General features: G+C 46.1%; 1 protein-coding gene across 1 annotated transcript; it reads right to left on the bottom strand.

The window, feature by feature from the left end:
* Positions 1–2413: 2413 nt before the first annotated feature.
* On the bottom strand, positions 2414–21684 carry CREG2 (cellular repressor of E1A stimulated genes 2). Its single transcript, XM_069580578.1, has 4 exons — positions 20870–21684; positions 17867–18036; positions 7069–7182; positions 2414–5180 (listed from the first exon to the last, which is right to left on the bottom strand). Exons 1-4 carry the CDS (start codon positions 21275–21277, stop codon positions 5033–5035), a joined length of 840 nt encoding a protein of 279 aa, XP_069436679.1. The 5' UTR covers positions 21278–21684; the 3' UTR covers positions 2414–5032.
* Positions 21685–23483: the final 1799 nt, after the last annotated feature.

The following is a 23483-nucleotide window of genomic DNA, read 5'->3' as shown; positions in this document are numbered from 1 at the left end:
TTATATCAGCATTTCCAGTCTGCAAATTAACTGCATTATACTCAGAGCTTTAAAAAAATCATATCAAGGGACTTCCCTGGTGGCCCAGCGGTTAAGACTCAGTGCTCTTAATGCAGGGGATCTGAATTTGATCCCTGGTCAGGGAAGGAGATCCCACATGCCAATCCCGCACATGACAAAGATGTGTGCTGCAGCTTAATTTAAAAAAAAAAGCCATATCAACAATAGTCACCCAGCTAGTTCTTTTCTTTCTGTTGGAAATGTAACTGCTGATTTATTATAATGGCATCTATTTTCTTATTAATCTAATAATGTCAATTGGTAATATTCCATGAAAGGGCTGTGTAGAAATATTATACATTTATTTAATTGAGCATGGAAGTCATATCTGGAATGAAATAGTGTTTAATTAGATAGACATATCCAGTTGCAAAAATATATTTTACACTCCACATGCATTACATAGCGCAAACCGTAGCTTGATTATAATTCAAATTTTTTTTTAGCATTTGACTTGGTATAAGCAATCAAATAAGCATCAAGAAATTATTCTAGAGAAGTTTTATTTTCAGAACAGTATTTGATGGTTAAATTATTAAAAATGAAATACAGACTTTCTGGAAAAATTGTAGAAATACATATCAACTCCAGACAACTCTCTTAGAATGAATCGACATATACAAGGCTGTATATGTCATGTATGTATATGTATACATATACAAATATATACGTATATGTTGACATATAAAGGGCATATTGAAACAAGTCATATCAGAATTACACTGTCTACATCAACATCATAGATGCGTACATTCATGGAAAATAAAAATGCGTCGGGCAGGATATAGCTTATTCATAGAAACAAAAAGAATCCTTACTGGAGAATGACTGTAAATACAGCTCTTTGCTGTGAACATCAGTGGAGACTCACTGTGCCCAGACTGGGAGGCCTATATACGCCTGTACCTTAATGTGTTTCTGCCAGAAACTGGAAGATTACCTCCTCTTCTAAGTGTCCCACACAAAATCCATACAGCAGATTTGTTGAATTCTTATTAATTTGTATCAAGTTGAATACCTCTTGAAAACTTTGATAGAAATATTCTCCCTCCTCCAAACAGTGCATATATTAATGGCTAAAGAAAACAAACTGCCGCCTGTTCTGCTAGGCTTTGGCACATAGATCAGTTCTTAACTTGATTAGGAACCAGTGAGAGGACATAAATGTCTTATTTAAGCTAAGCCTTCAATTTTGTTTGTTAAGCTTTTTACTCTGAGAGAATTGTAGGTTCTGAGAGAATTGCCGATCATTGTAGATTCACAGGGAGTTGAAAGATTGAATAGGGATTGCTTTTTATCTATTTTGCCCAGAGTCTTGCAGAATGATACAGTATCACAACCGGGGTTTTGACATTGATACAGACAAGCTAGAGAGCTTTTCCATCACAGTGAGTACCACTTTTAAGATCACCCTTGCCTCTCTCCTTCTCCACCCTCCTCCCTGGTGACCCTGACCTAGTCTCAGGTTCTGGAACTTCACATTTCAAAATGTTCTATAAGCGGAGCTACATGGTACGTAACCTCTGGGGATGGGCTTTTTCACTCAGCATAGTTCTCTGAAGACTCATCCAGGTGGTTGCTTGTATCGGAAATTATTTTTTTATTGCCGCATGGTATTCCGTGGCTTGACTGTATCACAATTTGTCTCACTAGTCACCCGTTAAAGGACATCTGGTTGTTTACAGATTTGGAATATTATGAATAAAAATGCTTTGAACATTCATGTACAAGTTTCTGTGTGAACATAAGTTTGTCCCTCTCTGGGATAAATGCCCAGGAGTGCAATTGCTGAGTGGTATGACACTCACTTGCTTAGCTCTGTAAAAAACTGTGAGTTGGTTCTCCAGAGTGGCTGTTTAATTTTTCCCACCAGCTATAGACTGATCCCATTGCTCTGCATCTTTGCTAACGTTTGATGTTGTTACTATAATTTAGCAATTTTGGTAGGTGCCCCATGGTATTTATTGGAGTTTTAATTTGCAATTCCCTAATGACTGATGATGTTGAATATCTTTTCATGTGCTTATCTGCCATTACCTTCAGAGGAAGTTTGTTCATGTTCTCCATCATCTAATTGGATTTTTAAAAAAACTGTTGAGTTTTAAGCATTCTCCGTCTATTCCAGATGGTAGGCTTTTGTGGAATATGCCATCGGCAGGTTTTTCCTCCCAGTAGGTAGCCTGTTTTTTCATTTTCTTAACATGATGATCTTTTGTAGAATGAAAGTTTAAAATTTTGATGAAGTCCAATTTATTGAACTTTCCTTTTATGGACTTTCGGCCTTTGGTGTCAAGTCTAAGAAGGCTTAGCTTAGATCAGCCCTAGGTCTCAAAGATTTTCTATTTTTTAAAAATTTTTATGGATTTACATTTCATGTTTAGGGTTCTGATCTATTTTTAAATTGATTTTTATTGAAGTATCGTTGCTTTACAATGTTGTATTATTTTCTGCTGTGCAGCAAAGTGAGTCAGTTACATGTTTACAGGTATTCCCTCTTCTTTGGATTTCTTTCCCCATCAGGTCACTACAGAGCCTTGAGCAGAGTTCCTTGTGCTACACAGTAGGTCCTCGTTAGTCATCTATTTGATACATAGTAACGTATGTATGTCAGTCCCAGCCTCCCAGTTCATTCCATCCCCTCCCAGTGTCCATGCATCCGTGCTCTATGTCTACATGTCTATTTCTGCTATGCAAATAAGTCCATCTGTATCATTTTTTCCCCTAGATTCCACATACAAGTGACATTGCGCGTTATTTGTTTTTCTCTGGCTTACTTCACTCTGCATAAGTCTCTAGGTCCATCCACGTCTCTTCAAATTGCAGTTTTATTTTTATGGCTGATTAATATTCTGTTGTATATAGGAACCACATCTTCCTTATCCATGTCTCTGCTGAGGGACATTTCGTCTGCTTCCGCGTTCTGACTATTGTAAACAGTGCTGCTGTGAACGTCAGGGTGTGTGTGTCTCTTTGAACTATGGTTTTCTCTCCTCTTGCCCAGGAGTGGGATTGCTGGGTCATATGGTAGCTCTATTTTTACCCTCAAATTTACTTTATTCTTCTATATTAGACATTGCTATTGTTAAAGAATGCTTTTGTGACTTGACTTTTGATAAATAAAGAATTCTGTGCATTTGACTATGCTTTTATGAATAGGCACTTAAAAATATTTTGACAACTCAAACTCTCTTCATGTCTTACTTTTTAAACAAAAGTGTAGCAAGTAATAACACTATTATTCATTTTTTAAGTGAATACTTCCTATATTTTGCAGGCTGTGTTCTTAATGTTTATACAACATACCTAACCCACCAAAGAGGGTTTAGAGTCATAGAAAAGGCAGAAAACTGGGCCTTGCTAGATTCCTTATAAATTTCAAACATAAGTGGTCTCAAATGTGTACTCACAGGTCCTTGAAGGTCTTAGGTGTGTACAAAGGTATGATGTGGGTGCTCCTGTGTGTAATTTGTAGAAAATTTAAAATCTAAAGTAAGAATCAGATTTTAGAGACTTTTTTCTTTTTTGGTAGAAAGTGGTAGCTGATCATCCACAGGTAGGTTAGTCATCGCTTTACGGATTTTGCTGATTCAGTGACTGCCTGTGTATTTCAGTAACTCTTTGTCTTGCTCTCAGAGCTGGAAGTTGTGCGGGCACCACTCTGTCCATGGCGCGCAGTGCATGCTGGGAGAACCAGAGGCCGTCTGGGTGGCAGTCTGTCCTCTGGGTGCAGCGCGTGCTGGAGTCAGACCCTGGGATGCTGACTTCAGCGCTCTGAGCTTCAGTGTTCTTGCCTGAAAGTGGCAACGATGATGCGTCTCCTTGGTTGTCAGACTCCAGGGAGACGATCCTGTCGAGGGCCTGGCCCACGGATGGGCAGGAAGCATGCCTTCAGCTACTGACTTCTTTCCTCCCTTTTCTTACACGTGGCCTCGTCTTCCTTTCCAGCCTCTCCCTCTCCCCCTCTTCTCTCTGCACCACAGACTGAGTACCACCCCCTGTGTCTAAGAGAAGGGGACGCTTTGTCACTGCACCAGGAGAGGGGGTCTGGGGAGCCTGATGCCGAAGCTGCCCCTCCCTTCATGCACTATCATGACCTGATCATTGCCTAGAACAGGGCTGTGCACCAAACTCAGGGGTTCTCACGTGGTTTGTCACGTTGCAGTGGGGAAAAAAGCTTCATGAGTGACCAGTACATTTTAGCAAATGAGACTCAAGAATGCATCCACCATTCAAGAGAGGGATGGTAGTGAAAAGGTGAAAGTGTTAGTCGCTCAGTCATGTCCAACTCTTTATGATCCCGTGGACTTTAGCCCGTGAGGCTCCTCTGTCCATGGAATTTTCCAGGCAACAATACTGGAGTGGGCTGCCGATTCTTTCTCCAGGGGATCTTCTCGACCCAGGGATCGAACCTGGATCTCCTGCATTGCAGGTGGGATTCTTTACCACTGAGCCACTAGGGGAGCCCAGCAGGATAGTAACCCATAGACAAAGATTCCTGCACCCTCACCCTGAACACACGATGACAGCTGTATATGCGTATTTAGTTCTTCTGTGGTTGCAGTGAGCTTAGAACCAAGACACGGCTTTGGGCACAAGAAGCAACAAACATTCTTATAATACAAAACAATCACGTTGTACATACAGGCATAATTTTTGTTTGAATGGAACAGCAGCTGTCTCAACATGTCACTATGACAACCAACAATGCTCCCACACAGGTGAGTCTGGTTTGAAAGCACGTGAACAGACTCTCTAGGTGGAGTCCCTGTGTGATCTGGGTATTTGCAAATGGCCACTTCACTCTCTTGCCAGCACAGGGGTCCCTGGTGACCTGCTTTCATCTTGCTTGCTGTCAGGGTGACAGGCCTGCTGTGAACCCTTCCACAAAGAGACAGCAGTCAACCGCTGTCCAGCAGCGCTGCGTAAAAGGTTTCCATTTTACGCAAGCATCAAGGACTTTCTTCTCCCTCCATCAGGCCTTTCTTGGAATGGCTCTGAAGTACTCCTCCCTGGAGATGTCGGCTACTCCCCCATACCATTTCTGAAGCCAGATGTGTTCTATCTTCATCTTCATGAAGAACCATTCATATGGCCGAGGCCACTTTCTCATCACTGGGTGTCTGCAGAAATAAAGAAGTCGCCACATGGGAGCTTTCATTAGAGGGTGCGCCTCTGGAGCACAGGGCCAGACGTAGCCCTGGCCAGGTCACAGGGCCAGACGTAGCCCTGGCCAGGTCACAGGGCCAGATGCCAGGGCTCCTGGGCTTGTGTTCAGCTGCTCAATCCTGTCTGACTCTTTGCGACCCCATGGACTGTAGCCCCTGCCGGCTCCTCTGTCCCTGGGAGGGCTGGGGTCTGGGACCCCGAAAGGAGGGCAGGACACTCTCGTCCCCAGAGGGTGGTGGACAGCGCAAGTCTGGAGCCAGGCAACGTGGTTTGAACCACAGTTTGGCTGCTGATAAACTGGGAAGCCTCATGCGCTATCTGCCCTCTCCTCACTGTTCATGTGGGGTGAGAGGGATGCTGCTGGGATCACAGGGCTGCGTGGGGAACAGCCAGTGAGGCTCATAAGGAACCTGCATGGAGAAAGTGTTCAGGGGACGTGGGTCATTGCTATCAGGAAGCATCAAGAAAGGCTTAAAATGTCTCTGTATGAGATGTTAAAAGAATTTCAAGCCCTCTCTCTTTTTATTTTGTTGTTTAAAAACTGAGTATTTATTTTCTAAATATTTATTGGGACTTCCTTGGCTGTCCAGTGGCTAAGAATCCACCTTCCAATACAGGGGACTCAGGTTCAATCCCTGGTCTGGGAACTAAGATCTCACATGCCTCGGAGCAACTAAGCCTATGAGCTACAGCTAGCAAGCAGCTCCAGTGCAGCCAAAATAAATACAAATAAATGTTGTTGTTCAGTCGCTAAGTCATGTTCAATTCTTTGCAACCCCGTGGACTGCAGCACGGCAGCCTCCTCCATCCTTCACTGTCTCCCAGAGTTTGTGCAGACTCACGTCTGTTGAGTCGGTGATGTTATCCAACCGTCTCATCCTCTATCGTCTCCTTCTCCTCCTGCCTTCAATCCTTCCCAGCATCAGGGTCTTTTTCAGTGAGTCAGCTCTTTGTATCAGGTGGCCAAAGTATTGGGGCTTCAGCTTCAGCATCCATCATTCCAATGAACATTCAGGGTTGATCTCTCAGGATTGAGAGATCCTGGGACTGTCCAAGGGACTCTTAAGAGTCTTCTCCAACACCACAATTTGAAAGCATCAATTCTTTGGCACTCAGCCTTCTTTATGGTCCATCTCTCACATTCATACATGACTGCTGGAAAAACCATAGATTTGACTAGGTGGACCTTTTTTGGCAAAGTGCTGTCTCTGTTTTTTTATTTTTTGGCATAGTTGGCAGGATGTCTCTGCTTTTTAGTATTGCTGTTTGTTTATTTGGCTGCACCAGGCCTTAGTTATGGTGTGCAGGCTCAGTAGTTGAGCTGCTTGGGTTCAGTTGCTGCACAGCATGTGGGATCTTACTTCCCAGACCAGAGATCGAACCCACGTCTCCAGCATTGCACGCAGATGCTTTAATGCTAAGCCACAGGGGGAAGCCCCTTAATCCGTGTGTGTGTGTGTGTGTGTGTGTGTGTTAGTCGCTCAGTTGTATCCAACTCTGTGCGACCCCATAGACAGCAGCCCACCAGGCTCCCCCGTCCCTGGGATTCTCCAGGCAAGAACACTGGAGTGGGTTGCCATTTCCTTCTCCAATGCATGAAAGTGAAAAGTGAAAGGGAGGTCACTCAATCGTGTCTGACTCTTCGCAACCCCATGGACTGCAGCCCACCAGGCTCCTCCGTCCATGGGATTTTCCAGGCAAGAGTACTGGAGTGGGGTGCCATCTCCTGGGCGGGTCAATAACTCCACAAATATCTGCACATGAAGGAAGGCACTTCTGATGCCTGTGTCGTAGTAACTTTTAAGGGTTTGGTAAGAACAAACACTAAAACCACATACCTACCTTGAAAACATGGCTTGCTTGGCAAATTCTACTTCTTCTGGAGACACTGCAACCATCTGACCAGTGAGCGTTAACCGGGCACAGCGAGGATCTTCTGGGTCCACGATGTTTTTTCTGCATTTGAAGGACATTTTCCAGATATTAAAATGATGACAGAACATCAGCAGGACATATGAAGGATTTTACTAAAAAGAGAAAATAATAGTTACATCGCTAGTTATATCATCCAGGTTTTTACATTTTTCTGGAATTACTTGAAAATACTTTGACACATATGATCCAGAAATGCCACTCCTGGGCATATACCCAGAGAAAATCATAATCCAAAAAGATACACGCACCCCACTGTTCACTGCAGTGCTATACACAATAGCCAAGACAAGCAAACAACCTCAGTGTCCACCGACAGATGGATGGATGAAGACGGGGTCAGGCGAGCGGCGCCGCCGGAGCTGTACAGAGCAGTGAGCTGACTGAGCAGGGGCTCCCAGTGAGGGCCTTGCAGAGCCCTGCCCTGGCCTGCGTGCCCTTGACTAGCACTTCCCAAGTTGTCTCCTGGCCCGAGAATGCAGACTGACATCTAGTGTGCACAAACACACCTGTCACACTGGCTGTGTGAAAATACTTTAACTTTTAAATTTTATTGGAACACAGTTGATGTACTGTGTTCCAGTAAAATTACTGGAAGGTTGTGTTAATTCCTGCTGTACAGCAAAGTGCTTCGGTCATATATATATATATATATATAATATTAAAATATTTCATATATTTTATTATTTAAAAATATTCTTTTACATGATGGCTTATCATAGGATAGTGAATACAGATCCCTGTGCTATACAGTAGGACCTTGTTTATCCATCCTAAATGTGATAGTTCACATCTACCAACCCCAGGCTCCCAGTCCATCCCTCCCCCAGCACCCTCCCCCTTGGCAATCACAAGTCTGTTCTCTATGTCTGTGAGTCTGTTTCTGCTTTGTAGATAAGTTCATCGTGTCATAGTTTAGATCCCACATATAAGTTATATTATATGATATCTGTCTTTTTCTTTCTGACATTTGTGGTACATACATACAATGGAATATTACTCAGCCATGAAAAGAGTGAGATAATGCCATTTGGAGCGACATGGATAGACAGACCTAGAAATGATCACACTGAGTGAAGTCAGAAAGAGATTTGAGGGGCTTGAGGTGTTGGGGAAAAGTTCTTTTTTATTTTATATATTTCTGTATTCTTTGACTATTACAATTATGTAATGCAGAAAAGTGGTTTCCAGGGGCTAGGGGCCCGATAGGGAGTTTGGTAAAAGGGTATGAACTTGCAGCTATAAGATGAAGAAAATCTGAGAATCTAATTTATAACATGGCAACTCTTGTTAACAACGCTATATTGTATAGTTGAAATTTTCTGAGAAGAGAACTTGAATGTTCCCACAAAAAAAGATAAATAGCGGTGACAGATATGTTAATTAGCTACATGGTGGGATTTAAAAAAATTTTTTACTTTGTTTTGGCATATAGCCATTTAACAATGTTGTGATAGTTTCAGGTGGACAGCAAAGGGACTCAGCTATACAGATACATGTATCCCTTCTCCCCCAGACTCCGCTCCCATCCAGGCTTCCATGTCGCGTTGAGCAGGTAACACTGTGTATCCTTGCGGTACCCAGTACATCCTTGTTGGTGACCCATTTTAAATATAGCAGTGTGTGCATATCCATCCCCAGTTCCCTAACTATCCCTTCTCCCCTTCCTTCCTCCCACTCCCCACAACCATAAGCTCATTCTCTAAACCTGTGTTTTTTTGTTTGGTAAGTAAGTTCATTGTATCATTTTTTCTTAGATGCCACGTATAAGGGATGTCATACCATATTACTGCTTCTCTGACTTACTTCACTCGACGACAAACCGGGTCCATCCCTGTTGCTGCAAATGGCATTATTTCATTCTTTTTGATGACTGAGCAGTATTCCATTGTATATAAACACACACCGCCCTTTCTTTCACATCTTCTCTCTCCATCCCTCAGTTGAGGGCCATTTAGTTTGCTTCCATGTGCTGGCTATTGCAAACAGTGCTATAATGAACACGGAGGTGCTCATATCCTTTCGGATCATGTTTTTCTCCACATATATGCCCAGGAATGTGATTGCAGGGTCATACGGGAGCTCTAGTTTTACTTTTTTAAGGAATCTCTCTACTCTTCTCACTGGCTGTAAGGTGGTGGGAATTTTTGCACAATGTGTATGTATATCAAATCATCAGGGTGTGTACTTTAAATATCTTATAATTTTGTCAATTATACCCCCAATAAAGCTGGAAAAAGACCAAAAAAAAAAAATAACGGTCACATACCATTATCTCCTGGTGGGCAGTGAAGGGGTAACTCAGCAGACCTGGGTTCTGAAAGGCCTGTCTTCAGGAGGACCAACCCCTGACTGGCTCCTCGAAGATGCCTCTGAGCCCTTGAGATTCCCTACTTCATAAGCATGTTTTTGTGCCTGAGGCCCTGGGCCATGCTGGGTCAGCTTGACCTCCCGGGCCCTGAGTCTGAGTAGCTGAGATCAATCATGCAGATGTTGAAACTGCCAAGGGACTGGATTCCAATAAGAACCCTGGATACCAAGGCTCAGGTGAGCCTCCCAGGTTGGCAGTATCTTGCACCTATTGTCTCACATCATTTGTGGAAGGATTAAGGGTATCTCCATGTAATTTCAGCGGGAAGGAGCCCTTGGAAGCTCAGGCCTGGTTTTTCCTGGACTTTATTTCATGCACCTTTTGCCCTTGATGACCGTGATCTGTATCCTCTCACTGGAATAAACCATGAGCTGTTGAGTCCTGTGAGTTCTTCCAAGGAACCTGAGGGTGGTCTTGGGACCCCAGGTACAGATGACCAAGGAGACTCTGAGGATGCTCTTTTCAAAGATGGTGTATATCATGAAACGGCGGCTTTGAGGCCTGACTCATTAGAACTCATTCCTGTCCATTATAACATTAACTTGAGAAAGGTACATTTGTTAAGCAAAACACATGTCTTGCTTATACTTAGGGAACTTGTTTTCACCTGCCTACAAGTTTTTCTTTATTACACACTCTGTTGAGTCACAACAAGAGAAAGAGTGGACACACCCACATAAATTGCTTCATGTGAGAACATTGTGTACCATTTGAAAGTGTTACCATTCATGATGGTTTTGAACCGCAATAGTGTTGTTGCTGAATTGTGAATTTTTCTAAGATGAAAGAAGGATGGGAGGCAATCTACATAACAGCTGTAAACACTGAATTGACATTGAAGTTTGCATAAAAACCTGAGATGGATAGGAGAAAGTAAAAATAGTAAATGGGAACTAAATTTACATGTACCCGACAAGACTGTCATCAGTTGTACTGAATTTGTTTGCTAGTAAAGCCATTTTTTCCCCACAAACTTGCTCCTTCATGAAAGCAATGAAGTGAGGATTCATAAGTAAGTCATCATAGAAGAACACATTGCATTTAAGAAGGGAGCATTTTCCATCTCCATTGGTGGTGATTACACCAGCTAGAAGATGTGTGTGTGTATGTGTGTGTGTTACTTCCTTAGTCGTGTCTGACTCTTTGCAGCCCCATGGACCGTAGCCCACCAGGCCTGTCTGTCCTTGGGATTCTCCAGGCAAGAACGCTGGAGTGGGTTGCCATTTCCTTCTCCAAAAGGAACTATAGAAAGAAAGAAAGTGAAGTCGCTCAGTCGTGTCCGACTCTTTGCGACCCCGTGGACTGTAGCCTACTAGGCTCCTCCATCCACGGAATTCTCCAGGCAGGAGAACTGGAGTGGGTTGCTATTTCCTTCTCCAAGAAAGAAGATAATGTGTTTAAATAGGTAAATTGAAAGCTTTTCACTTACACAGTAGATAACCCCTCTAACTTCCTTCCCACTATGATAGGGGGGATAATAGCCCCTGAAAAAGTCCACATACTAATCTTTGAAACATGTGACTGTGTTACTTTTTGTTTTTTAACTTTTAGTTTTATATTGGCGTATAACCAATTAACAGTGTTGTGATAGTTTTGGGTGCACAGCAGAGCAACTCAGCCATACAAATACATGGATCCATTCTCCCCCAAACTTCCCTCCCCCCCAGGCTGCCACATAACATTGAGCAGAGTTCCCTGTGCTGTGCAGGAGGTCCTTGTTGGTGACCCATTTTAAACATGGCAGTGTGTACATGTCCACCCCAAACTCTCCAATGTGTCACCTTTCATGGCCAAGGGGAGCTCATCAGCTGACCTGGATTATCAACCTGGGATCAGTGTGATCACAAAGATCCTTAAAAGTGGAAGAGGGAGGCAAAACAGAAAGTTGGAGTGATGTGATGGGAAAAAGACTCTCCTGGCCATAGCTGGCTTTGAATATGGGAGGTGGGGCTGAACCCAGGAGAGAAGAGAGCCTCTAGAAGCTGGAAAAGGCAAGAGAATGAATTTCCCCTGAAGCCTGTTATCTCTTCTTTAGACAAAATCTTACATCTTACGAGGGTTATAGAGCACAATAATGGAAGAGATGCTGCTAGTACTGTTTGCAAGCCTTGAATGGCCTTGTTCTGTCAGACTAGTCCAGGGTTTTTAGGGGCCCACTCCCCTAGCTGGGGGTGTTAGCAGGCACAGAGGAACCGCCTGTTCTGCCTTCCTGAACCTAGAGGTCTTCCGTACTCCCCTTGTTTTCTGTTTAGCATGCACACAGGCTCCCTAGTCTGAGACACCATCTGCTACTCTTTGACCTCTGACTCTAGCTTAACTTCATTCCTTGGCTCCTAATGGAGCAAGAGAACCTCACTATTAAAGCTTTTTAATAGTGACTGCGGCCGATTTTGCATTTGTGCATTTCTGTGTGACTGAGGTTGAGGTGGTGGTGATAATGGAGGGGAGCAAATCCATCTCAGGAAGGGTCACGTTTTCTTTTCAAATAGGCTTTTTCTTTTTTAATATCTTGGCCAAATTTATATATGTATTTATTTTTACTTTTTGTCATGTGGGAACCCATGCCCCCTGCCTTGGGAGCACACAACCTTAACCACTGGCCACCAGGGAAGCCCAACACTATTGTTTTTATAAACAGTCTGTTCTGGAATAACTGTGAAAGTTATTTGGGTTCATCTGCAGGCCCTTCCGGAGAAGGCAATGGCACCCCACTCCAGTACTCTTGCCTGGCAAATCCCATGGATGGAGGAGCCTGGTGGGCTGCAGCCCATGGGGTCTCTAGGAGTCGGACACGACTGAGCGACTTCACCTTCACTTTCACTTTCATGCATTGGAGAAGGAAATGGCAACCCACTCTAATATTCTTGCCTGGAGAGTCCCAGGGACGGGGGAGCCTGGTGGGCTGCCGTCTCTGCAGTCACCCAGAGTCGGACACGATGGAAGCGACTTAGCAGCAGCAGCAGCAGCAGCAGGCCCTTCCAGCCTCTATTTTTTGAGACTCTGGACAAGTTGGTCCATTTTCATGCTGTTGATGCCATTTCCACTCCTGGTTGATGTTCTTATCCACGACTTCTCTGAGTTTCTTGGGATGAAATCGTTGTCATTTGGAAGCCTTGGCCATGTGTCTTTGTAGGACAGGCTACAACATTTCTGTGAGTGTCTTGGGCTAGGATTTTCTCTGATCCACCATCAAGTCTTGTGATTCAGTAGACTCCAGAGAGACACGTGCAGAGGGACAAGACATGCAAAAGGGGGAGCCAGGTCCACTTCCACGCGGGAGAGCAGCAGGGATTCACTCTAACGGGCGAGTCACGATCTCACAGGACCGTTCAATTTACAACCCACCTGTCTGCAGTTTTCACCTTTCTCTATCATTGTGCTGTGCTAAGAATATATTAAGATTTATATGAATTGACTGCATATCAGGTGTGAGTCACTTTAATATCTATATTTAAAAAACATGTATGTTATAAATAGGAACAATCATGACTCCCTCAAAATACCAAGGAGAGCCTTAGCCTACGTCAGAATGAATTACCATGTTTCTCTCCACGCTTGCAAATGCACTGAACCTGTACATCCATCTGTGGCGGGCTGAATAAAGCCCCCCGCAAAGATGTCCACGTCCTAGTCCCCAGAACGTCTGACTGTTATTTACATGGCAATAAGGACTTCCTAGATATGATTAAGTCAATGACTGTGAGATGGGAAGTTTATCCTGGATTATCTGGACGGGCCCAAGGTAAACACAAGGCTCCTTAGAGAGGGAGGCAGAAGATCAGATTAGAGGCCATGTGCTCAGTCGCTCGTGTTCGACTGTTTGTGACCCTATGACCACAGCCCTCCTCTGTCCATGGGAGTCTCCAGGCAAGAATACTGGAGTGGGTTGCCATGCCTTCCTCCAGGGGATCTTCCCGGCCCAGGGATCAAACACACGTCTCCTGCATCTCCTGCATTGCAGACGGATTCTTTGCCCACTGAGCCACCTAGGAAGCCCAAGAGAACGCAGTGCAGGTAACAGCATTCAGTTCAATGTGGCCTGAGATGGGAGTCGAGCAAACTGTACCAGCAAAGGCATACACATACTAATAGGTGGACGGAACAGAATAGAGCCTGGAAATAAACCCATACCCTATGGTCAACTCATCTTTGACAAAGGAGGCAAAAATATACAATGCGGAAAAGACAGTCTCACATAAATCAGTGAAGTTAGAACACTCCCTCACTCTACACATAAAAACAAATTCAGAGTGTTTTAAAGACCTAAATAGAAGACACGACACCATGAAATTCCTAGAAGAGAACATAGCCAAAGCATTCTTGGATATAAATTGCAGCATTTTTTCTTAGCTCAGTCTCCCTAGGCAAAAGAAACAAAACCAAAAATAAACAAATGAGACCTAATCAAACGCAAAAGTCTTTTGCACAGCAAAGGAAATCATCAGCTAAATAAAAAGAAAAGCTGTGGACTGGGAGAAAATATTTGTAAATGATGCGACTGATAAGGGGTTAATCTCCAAAACATACAAACAACTCATAAAATTCAATGTCAAAAAGACAAACAACCCAGTCAAAAAATGGGCAGAAGACCTAAATAAATATTTCTCCAAAGGAGACACGCAGATGGCTAATAGGCACATGAAAAGATGCTCAGTATCGCTGATTATTAATAGAGAGATACAAGTCAAAACCTCGGTGAGGTATCACCTCACACTGGTCAGAATGGCCACCATCAAAAAATCTACAAATAATAAATGCTGGAGAGGGCTTAGAGAAAAGGGAACCCTCCTGCACTCGTGGTGGGAGCGTAATTGGTGCAACCACTACAGAGAACAGTATGCAGGTTCCTTAAAACACTAACCATAGACTTATGACATGACCCAGCAACCCCACTGCTGGGCATATATCTGGAAAAGACAGAAGCTCTAATTCAAAAGGACACATGTATGCAGAAGTTCACAGCGGCACTATTTACAGTAGGTGGACATGGAAACATCCAGGTGCCTGTCGACAGGTGAGTGGGTAAAGAGGCAGCACAGGTGTACAATGGCCTATGATGCAGCAATAAAAAGTGAAATAATGCCGTCTGCAGCGACGTGGATGGACCTTGAGGGCATCACACTAAGCCAGATAAAGACAAATGCTGCGTGATATCCTTATGCGTGGAAGCTACAAAAGCCGGACACACTGAAACAGACTCAGCGGTGGCTCTGAGGGTCTAGGGGCTTGGGAACTGGGGAGATGTTGCTCAGAGAGCACAGATTTGCAGTCAGAAGATGACTAGGTCCTGGGGATCTAGAGTCAACACAGGGGTCATACCCAGCGTTGCTGTCGTTCAGTCATTCCGTCGTGTCCGACCCTTTGCGACCCCACGGACCACAGCACGCCAGGCTTCCCTGTCCTTCACCATCTCCCGGAGCTTGCTCAAACTCATGTCCATTGAGTCATTGATGCCATCCAACAATCTCATCCTCTGTCGCCCCCTTCTCCTCCTGCCCTCCACCTTTCCCAGCATCAGGGTCTTTTCCAATGAGTTGGCTCTTCGCATCAGGTGACCAAAGTACTAGAGCTTCAGCATCAGTCCTTCCAATGAATATTCAACATTACTGTGTTATAAATGTCAAAGTTGCTAGGAGACTAGATCTTAAATGTTCTCACCACAAAAAAGAAATGATAATTATGTGATGTGATCAAGTTGTTAGCTAGGACTGCAGGGGTAACATATTGTAATACATAAATGTATCAAATCAACATGTCAATTATCAGAATTTTTAAAAAAGGACTTCTGAGCTACTTGCCAAACACATACATCAGCTTAGATGACAAGTTTTCAGGTTAAAGCTCTCACTTAATAGAGTTAGTTGCTCAGTCCTGTCTGACTCTTTGTGACCCCACGGACTGTAGCCCACCAGGCTCCTCTATTCATGGAATTCTCCAGGCAAGAGTACTGGAGTGGGTTGCCATTCCCTTCTCCAGGGGATCTTTTCAACCCAGAGATCAAACCAGTGTCTCCTGCAATGAAGTAAGGCCTAAACCACATATTAAGTCAATTATTAATTATTAGGGGCATTAACTTAATTATTAGGGATCATATTAACTATTAGAGATCAGCCATTATTTTTATTCTGAGAGGTAGGTGGAGCTCCCAGGCAGAGTCTCCTAGGCCATATTCAGAATTTTGTTTTATTTTCCTAATGAAAGAGTTTAGGTGGGAGAATCTTAGGATCTTGTGGATCTTGTCTGGGTTTTGAAAGATGCCCAGGTAAAGCACTGGGTCAGCTGAACTGCCTCTGGCTGGCTGGCTGGATCTCCATTGTCAGCTCCAGTGCAGGGGAGCGGGGCGGGGAGCAGTGGGGCATGGGGGGTGATGGGTGAAGGGTGGAGGTGGGGTATAAGCAACAGGGCCTTATCCAGGCTGCATTTTATGGCGCACTGTTGCTCTGATTATTACCACCTCCCTGCCCCAAAGAAGCGCTTCCCTGGTGGCTCAGCAATAAAGAATCCTCCTACAATGAAGGTGACTCGGGTTCCATCCCTGGGTCAGGAATATCCCCTGGAGAAGGACATAGCAACCCATTCCAGCATTCTTGCCTGAAGAATCCCATGGACAGAGGAGCCTGGTGGGCTAGGGTCCATGGGGTTGCAAAGAGTCAGACATGAATGAAGCCCCTTAAGAACTGACGTCTGTTCACTTAATGTGTTTTTCATGCTTTGCATACAGAAGTACAGCATTTTGGAGCTGGGAGGAATTTTACCTGAGTTCATCACTACATTACAGGTGAAGACAACTGCGGCTCTGGGGGTGAAGGGACTCTCCCGAGGTCTCCTGGCACCTCTGCTACTCCTGTGGGGGTGTCCCTTCCATGCATCCCCCTCCAGAAGCTAGCTGGGTGCAGACATCTCCCCAGCAGCACCACATTTTATTTCAGACAGTGTTCCATTTTTGCCTAACTGTCCTTTCTTTTAGAGAGTTGTCTTCTTAAAAAGAAGTAACATTTATTTATTTTAAAATGTGTATTTATTTATTCTGCTGTGCTAGCTAAGCCTTTTAGTTTCAGCATGTGGGATCTAGTTCCCTGGCCAGGGATCAAATGCGGGCCCCCTGCACTGCGAATGTAGAGTCTTAGCCACTGGACCACCAGGGAAATCCCTAGATAGTTTTTGAGTAAGTGATTTTAGGGACTCTGGGTCTTCGTTGCGCATGCCTCATGGGGGCCGGTAGAAAAACACTGACTAGACTCTGTGCAGCCTATTCCTGGGGGACAAGCCACTGGCTCTTCCTTCTCTACCCTCTCCTCCCCACCTCCACCTTTGCCATCACAGCAAGACCTCTCATTTACTCACCCGTGTTTTGCAAGACACTCAAATCTTTCCAACCCTCCCCATCACCCTAGGAGGTAGAAATTGCTATTTCCATTTCACAGATGAGGAAATGGAGGCTCCCAAAGTTCAATAACTTTGAGCCCCAAATCACACACCTCATGAATGGTAGAATTCTATCGATCTGATTCCACGGCCTATAATACATTCTTTTTTTTTTTTATAATACATTCTTATAACATATGTTGCCAATGTATCTGGAACACACTGGCACTAGACTTTTATAGGTTTGTTTTTTTTTGGCTGTGCGCCTTGGCACATGGTGGGATCTTAGTTCCCCAACTGGGGATCCCCCTGTGTTAGAAGCACAGAGTCTTAACTGTTGGACCACCAGGGAAGTCCCTGGCGTTAGACTCTAAAAAAATATATTAAAATTTTTTTTATTTATTTGTTTATTTATTTCACTGCGCTGGGTCTTAGCTGTGGCATGCGGGATGTAGTTCCCAGACCAGGGATCAAACTCAGGCCCCCTGCACTGGGAGTTCAAAGTCTTAGCCTGTGGACCACCAGGGAAATCCCCCCAGGACTAGACTTCTAATTGCTTGAAATGATCTGTATTTTAAACCAAGATCAGCTTCACATTTCAGTTTCCTGTCTTCCAAAGGCGTGTCTTAGGGACATAAAACAGAAATGTGAAAACCCATTTGGAAGCTGCCTAAGGGGTTACAATCATTGCCAACCTTAGAATAAAGTTGTTGCTTCGATAATTTTTTTCAAAACAAAAAAGAACCTTCAAAACTACCTAGTTCATCGCTTAATTCCATAGATGATGAAAGCAGCATGGAGACCCCAGTGCCTCGGCCACAGTCTCAGAGCCTGGTGAGACCAAGAGCCAGTACCAGAAACAGCCCTGGTCGAGTGGTGAGGAATGGCTTTGCGTCTCAGGGCCCCATGAACGCCACAACCTCCCTGCCTTGTGTGGAGGAGCTGGGTGAGGGAGGCCAGGCCCTTGCCTACCTGCAGAACTCTCCTTCGGATTCTGGCAGCAGGAGCGAGGCCATGGGGTTCTTCATCAGATCGGCCACCAGGAGGTCCTTGGGTGTCACGTAGAAGAAAGGAATCCCTGTACTGTTGTTGAAGGGGCCATCACTGATGGGCAGGCAGGTCCCAAATGGCAGGCCTGGGATCTAACAAACATCAAGGAAAAAAAAGGGGGGGCCTTTTCAATACAGGGCTGTGGACTGACTTGAGCTGGGAGCTAAGTCTGTGTCTCTGACCAGAGAAAAGAGCACTGGGGCTGCAAAGGCAGCATGACATCACCACAGTTTTGACCGGTCGTAAACCCAGGCAGAGTGGTTCCCAATCTATCCACAGTACACGCTGGTGGCTTCATGATTTCTATAGAGGAGCTTAGCAGTGGCACCTGTGGATGGGGGCTGGTGAGGGAATTATTCTTGAAGCTTCAGAAAAACAGCAAACACATTGTATTGGGACTTCCCTCGTGGTCTAGTGGTTAGGACTCCATACTTCCACATGGGGGCCCAGGTTCGATCCCTGGTCCGGGAACTAAGATCTCACATGCCATGTGGTGTGGCCCAAAACAAACCAAAAAATTAAGGGACAAAATAAAAAACTAACTAATTAAAAACCACTCTATTAAATTGAAAGTTATTTGGGGGAAAGGCAATGAAATTCATGGAGGGGTGGAGGGTTACTAAAGACCTTTCTCACAAGCTGCCCCAGGAATCCCACTGCCTTCACCACCTCCCCCAAATTTTTGGCAACTCTGGGGATAGAATTTAAATCTCATATCTTACCTGGTCTTTGGAATCCAGGAACTTTCTGTTACAGTTTCCTTTCGGGTTATACCACTTCCTCACTTATCACTCATATATTTTATTATAGTAAGTAATATTTCAGTCATATAATTCAGTAACTTAAGGGAATTTGTTTCTTACCCTATTAGCGTCAAGGAAGACACAGAAGCATGAAAAAGCAATTTCTGTTCACGATCTTTCAGTATAGCAGGTGAAATTCTCAGACATACACACAAATATTTCTCAGGTTTTTCCCAAGCCCTGCTGGGTCCAGCATCATGACCTTTATAGAGTGTGTTTCTCATTGTTACTTAGCTCAGCACTCGGGGGCTGTCTTTGAAGTATCACTTAACAACAGTATGTAGGATTATGATAAGGGGTGGCTTTAACCTTTGAAGAAATCCTACAAAATGGTAACATGTCATTACCAGATCCTGTTTTCAGCTGGTCATTCACAGACTTTGCGATGGGGTCACAAAGAGTCGGATACGAATGAGCGACTGAACTGAACTGATTTGCAAACTGGCTGGTCATGCTGGGCACACATGCCAGGCACGTAGTAAATGTTCTCTGAATTTATTGGATTTGGTATAAATGTCAATAGTGGAAAAGGGAACTACTAACAAGGCTAAGAAAAGGAATGTTGAAAGTCATAATATCTTTGAATACTTTGGCATTAGACTTTTAATTGCTGAGAGTGATCTATGTTTTAAACCAAGACCAGGTTCATATCCTCTGAAGGTGTGTCTTAGGAGCATAAGATATTGCTGTGAAAAACTATTTGAAGGCTGTAGGAGACGTTAAGATCATCACCATCATCAGAATAAAGTTGTCATTTAGATTCTTTTTTTTTTCCAAAGCATAAAAGGACCTTCAGAACTACCTGCTGCTGCTGCTGCTAAGTCACTTCAGTCGTGTCCGACTCTGTGCGACCCCATAGACGGCAGCCCACCAGGCTCTGCCTTCCCTGGGATTCTCCAGGCAAGAACACTGGAGTGGGTTGCCATTTCCTTCTCCATCAGAACTACCTAGTCCAACACAATTTCATAGATGAGGAAAGCAAAGTGAAGGACCCAATGACTTAGCCACAGTTTCGGAGCTGGTGAGACTCGGACCTGGGGCCAGAACCTTCCCCCGCCACCCTACCCCATGATCTACAAACGTCATAATAAAATAAATTTTTTTGCATTAAATAAATAGGGGTTCAAATTACTGCCCTGTAATAAAACCCTTACAACTATCTCTTTTTAAATTTTTATTAATTTATTTTAATTGGAGGATAATTACTTTACAATATTGTGATCGTTTTTGCCATAGGTCTCTTTTTTAGTTTTTTCTTTTAAGTGGACTGTTTTCACTTACTGAATTTGTTACAATATTACCTCTGCTTTTTGTCTTTTTGGGGCAAGGCAGGTGGGATCTTGGCTGCCCATCAGGGATGGAACCACACCCCTTGCAAGGGAAGGCCAAGTCCCAACCACTGGACCACCACTGGACTCCTTACATCTATCTCAACAGCCCTAAAAGCTTTATGGAGGGTGTTCATGTAGGAATGCTACATCCTCATCAAGTGTCCATGTTATTTCAGCTTCAGGAGGAATCATGTCTAACAGGTGAATAAAATAACCTGTGAACTCAAGGATGAGAGCTGCAGCTGGGGACAGCGCTGTCGCTCCAACACTCACAGCTTCGGCACAGTGAGCCTCCTTTCCAGAACAATTCTCCAATGCCATGGTTTTAAATGTAAATTTCCACCAAAGCCACTGTTCTGGAGTCAGCAGGTGACAGGGCAATTCCGGCGGGCAGGAATGGGGCTGGATGCGGGGAGGGGCTGGACGCGGGGAGGGGCCGGTGTGCCACTTGGCGATGCCAAAGGCAGCTCCGGCTTCTTTTGTCCAGGCCTCTGGTCAGGCGTGGTGATTTACACCCCCTCTTTGGCCATTTCAAGACCGCGCTTCGGTCCTCATCCACCTGGCAGGAAGCCTGCTTGTCCTTCCCCTCACCCACTCCTTCCCCGTCCCGGGTTTGCCCGGGTAACCGAAGCAAAATCTGCTTTCATCAATTACACGCTGCCCACGCCGATCCAGACCCCCGCGCGCGTCTGCTAGACCTGGATCGGAGCACGGGAGTGGCCCCAGGCTCTCCGGGTCCCCGGGGCGCGCCAGGCACGCCCCTGCACGCGGCTCCGGCGGGGGCGGCTTACCTTCTCATGGGCGGACACGGTGGCCAGACAGCCCCAGGAGCTGGCGTGGGCCAGGAAGCGGGCGATGCCCGGGCGCAGCCTCGCGCCGCCCTCGCGCGGGTAGGAGAACATCCCGGGCGGCGCGGGGGGCGGCCTGGAGCGGGCGGCGCCCTCCGCGGGAGGCAGGTGCGCGTCCTCCTTGTGCGCCGAGGCCGGGAAGCTGCGCTGCCAGAGGCTGCCCGAGTCCCCCAGCAGCGCGGGCAGCGTCTCCTCCGTGGAGGCTCCGTCCAGCTCCTCGTCCACCTCGTTGGTGACGGCCCAGGACACGGAGCTCACGATCACGTAGCCCGCGGCCGGGGACAGCAGGGCGCCACACCACAGCAGCCAGCACAGGCGGGGCCCGGGCCGCCGGCCGCCGCGCCGCGACATCCTGCGGAGCGCGGGGCCCGGGGACCCCGAGAGGCACGCCGGGTGGGGCCCCGGGCGGTCCTCGCAGCCGCGCGCTGCGCCGGGAGGTGGGGCTCCCGCACGCACTGCAGCCCCGGTGCGCTGTCCTCCCTGCGCGCCCGGCCGGGGCTGCGCTCCTTTTCCGGGTGGATGGCACAGCGCTCTGCAGCCAGACGCGGGGCCGTTGAGGTCCCGGCTCAGCGCACTCCTCCACTCACCAACTGTGCGGCCCTGCCGAGTCACGTAACCTCTCTGTGCCCGGTTCCTTCATTAGGAAACACAGAAAACAGTATCTACCGTCGCGGGGGAGAGGGATGGGAGGGTGAAAGCGGTTAATGTTTGAAGAGGTTTAGGCCAGTGCGTGGCATGAAGCAAGCGCTCTGTGCTGTGAAATAGACAAGAGGCAGGGGTGGTTGTCGTTTGGTCGAGGAGGAAGCTGAGCGAAGGGGGAAGGTATGATTAGTCTTACCAAGTCTTCTGAGGCCAAAGCCCTGTCCTCTTGCTCTGTAAGGACCGTGGTTGTCTTACACTTGGCTGTGACAGGAGGGCATTGCCATCCGTTCATCTAAGACTCTGAGTAGTAAAGAACCCACCTGCAGGACCGCAAGTTCCGTCCCTGGGTGAGGAGGATCCCCTGGAGGAGGGCACAGGCAACCGGCTCCAGTATTCTTGCCTGGAGACTTTCACGGACAGAGGAGCCTGGCCGGCTACAGTCCATGGGGTCGAAGAGAATGAGACACGGCTGAGCACAGGGCAGGACATCTAAAATCATAATCAAATTGCTCACTACTTACGTGTTGTGGCCAGAGCAGCAGATACGGATCGCAAGTGGTCGACGTATAGTTTGGGGAAAAGAGACTAGAGACAGAATTACAGTTTGAAAGATGGGACCAGGGGACTCAAGACCTCTTGGGTCCAGAACCCTGTTCCTCGGGCCCACATCAATTTTATTTAGTGTCTTGGCAAGCAGGAAGTATCTGTTGTGTATGATGAAGTCAGCCTCCTGTGTCCCCGGTCACATCTCCTATTTTACTGATTACTTTAAACTATCTTTGTTATTTTCTTAACAAGGGCTATCACCTGCCTGGAGGTCATAAACCTGCATATGCCTTGGGAAAACGTCTTAGTGTGTGCACAAGCAGCGGTCTGAACTTGCGCTGACCCGGCATTCCAAGGTCCACACTGTTTTTCTTTAGCCTCTCAGGGTATGCCGACCCCAACTGATCAACCTGATGTACTTTTCATCTGGGTTATGCTGTATTGTTGTGTTTTGCTTTTATTCTTCTCCCACGGTGATTTTCTCAAGGCTTAGCCAGAGCAACAGGCAGCTGACTATTAACCCCTGCACTTATACGCTAAAATAAAGGTGAGGGACTTTCCTGGTGGTCTGGTGGTTGGGACTTCCAGCTCCCATGCAGGGGGCCCTAGTTTGGTCCCTGGTTGAGGAACTGGATCACACATGTTCCACCTGTAAGTTCATATGCTTCACGGAGCATGCGACCTCTTGATTATCCCTCGTGGGTCAGCTGAGACCCTGGCGCAGTCTGATGGAGAGAGGGAGAATAAATGCCTGCCCCCAGAGAGAATGTGGCCAGGATGGTGTAACAGAGGACTGTACGAGAGGACCACGATGTAAAAACAGTCTCTGACTGATGGGTGGCATCACTGACTCAATGGACATGTGTCTGAGCAAACTCCAGGGGATAGGAAAGCACAGGGAGGCCTGGTGTGCTGCGGTCTGTGGGGTCACAAAGAGTCAGACACGACTGAGCCACTGAATAGCAACTGGTGGATGGGAATTTGACTTGGGAATCCCATGGATGGAGGAGCCTGGTGGGTGTCAGTCCATGGGGTCGCAAAGAGTCGGACACGACTGAGCGACTTCACTTTCCCTTCCCTTCCAGTAATAGAGTTCTACAAACAGTCTTGTATGCCGGTGTGTTGGCATCATCTGTGCCCTTTCTCACTACTCTCGGCCCCTTTGTTTCCTCCGGTTGTTGCTGTGGTGACTGTCTAATGAGGTGCAGACAGCATCAGGTCACCTCAGCGGTCTGCATGCCCCTTGCTTTCTGCCTCAGGGCCTTCATGCCAGCTGCCACATGGAACATAAGTAGGGTTCAGCTGAGCAACATGGAAACCCACAGTTGCAGAACATTAATCCCCACTGGGACAACCTTTGACCAGTGGG

This window comes from Ovis canadensis, chromosome 3 (assembly GCF_042477335.2).
Source record: "Ovis canadensis isolate MfBH-ARS-UI-01 breed Bighorn chromosome 3, ARS-UI_OviCan_v2, whole genome shotgun sequence".
Taxonomy (NCBI): domain Eukaryota; kingdom Metazoa; phylum Chordata; class Mammalia; order Artiodactyla; family Bovidae; genus Ovis; species Ovis canadensis.
The sequence above is the reverse complement of the archived record's forward strand: the minus strand, read 5'-3'. Positions and strand labels throughout refer to the sequence as shown.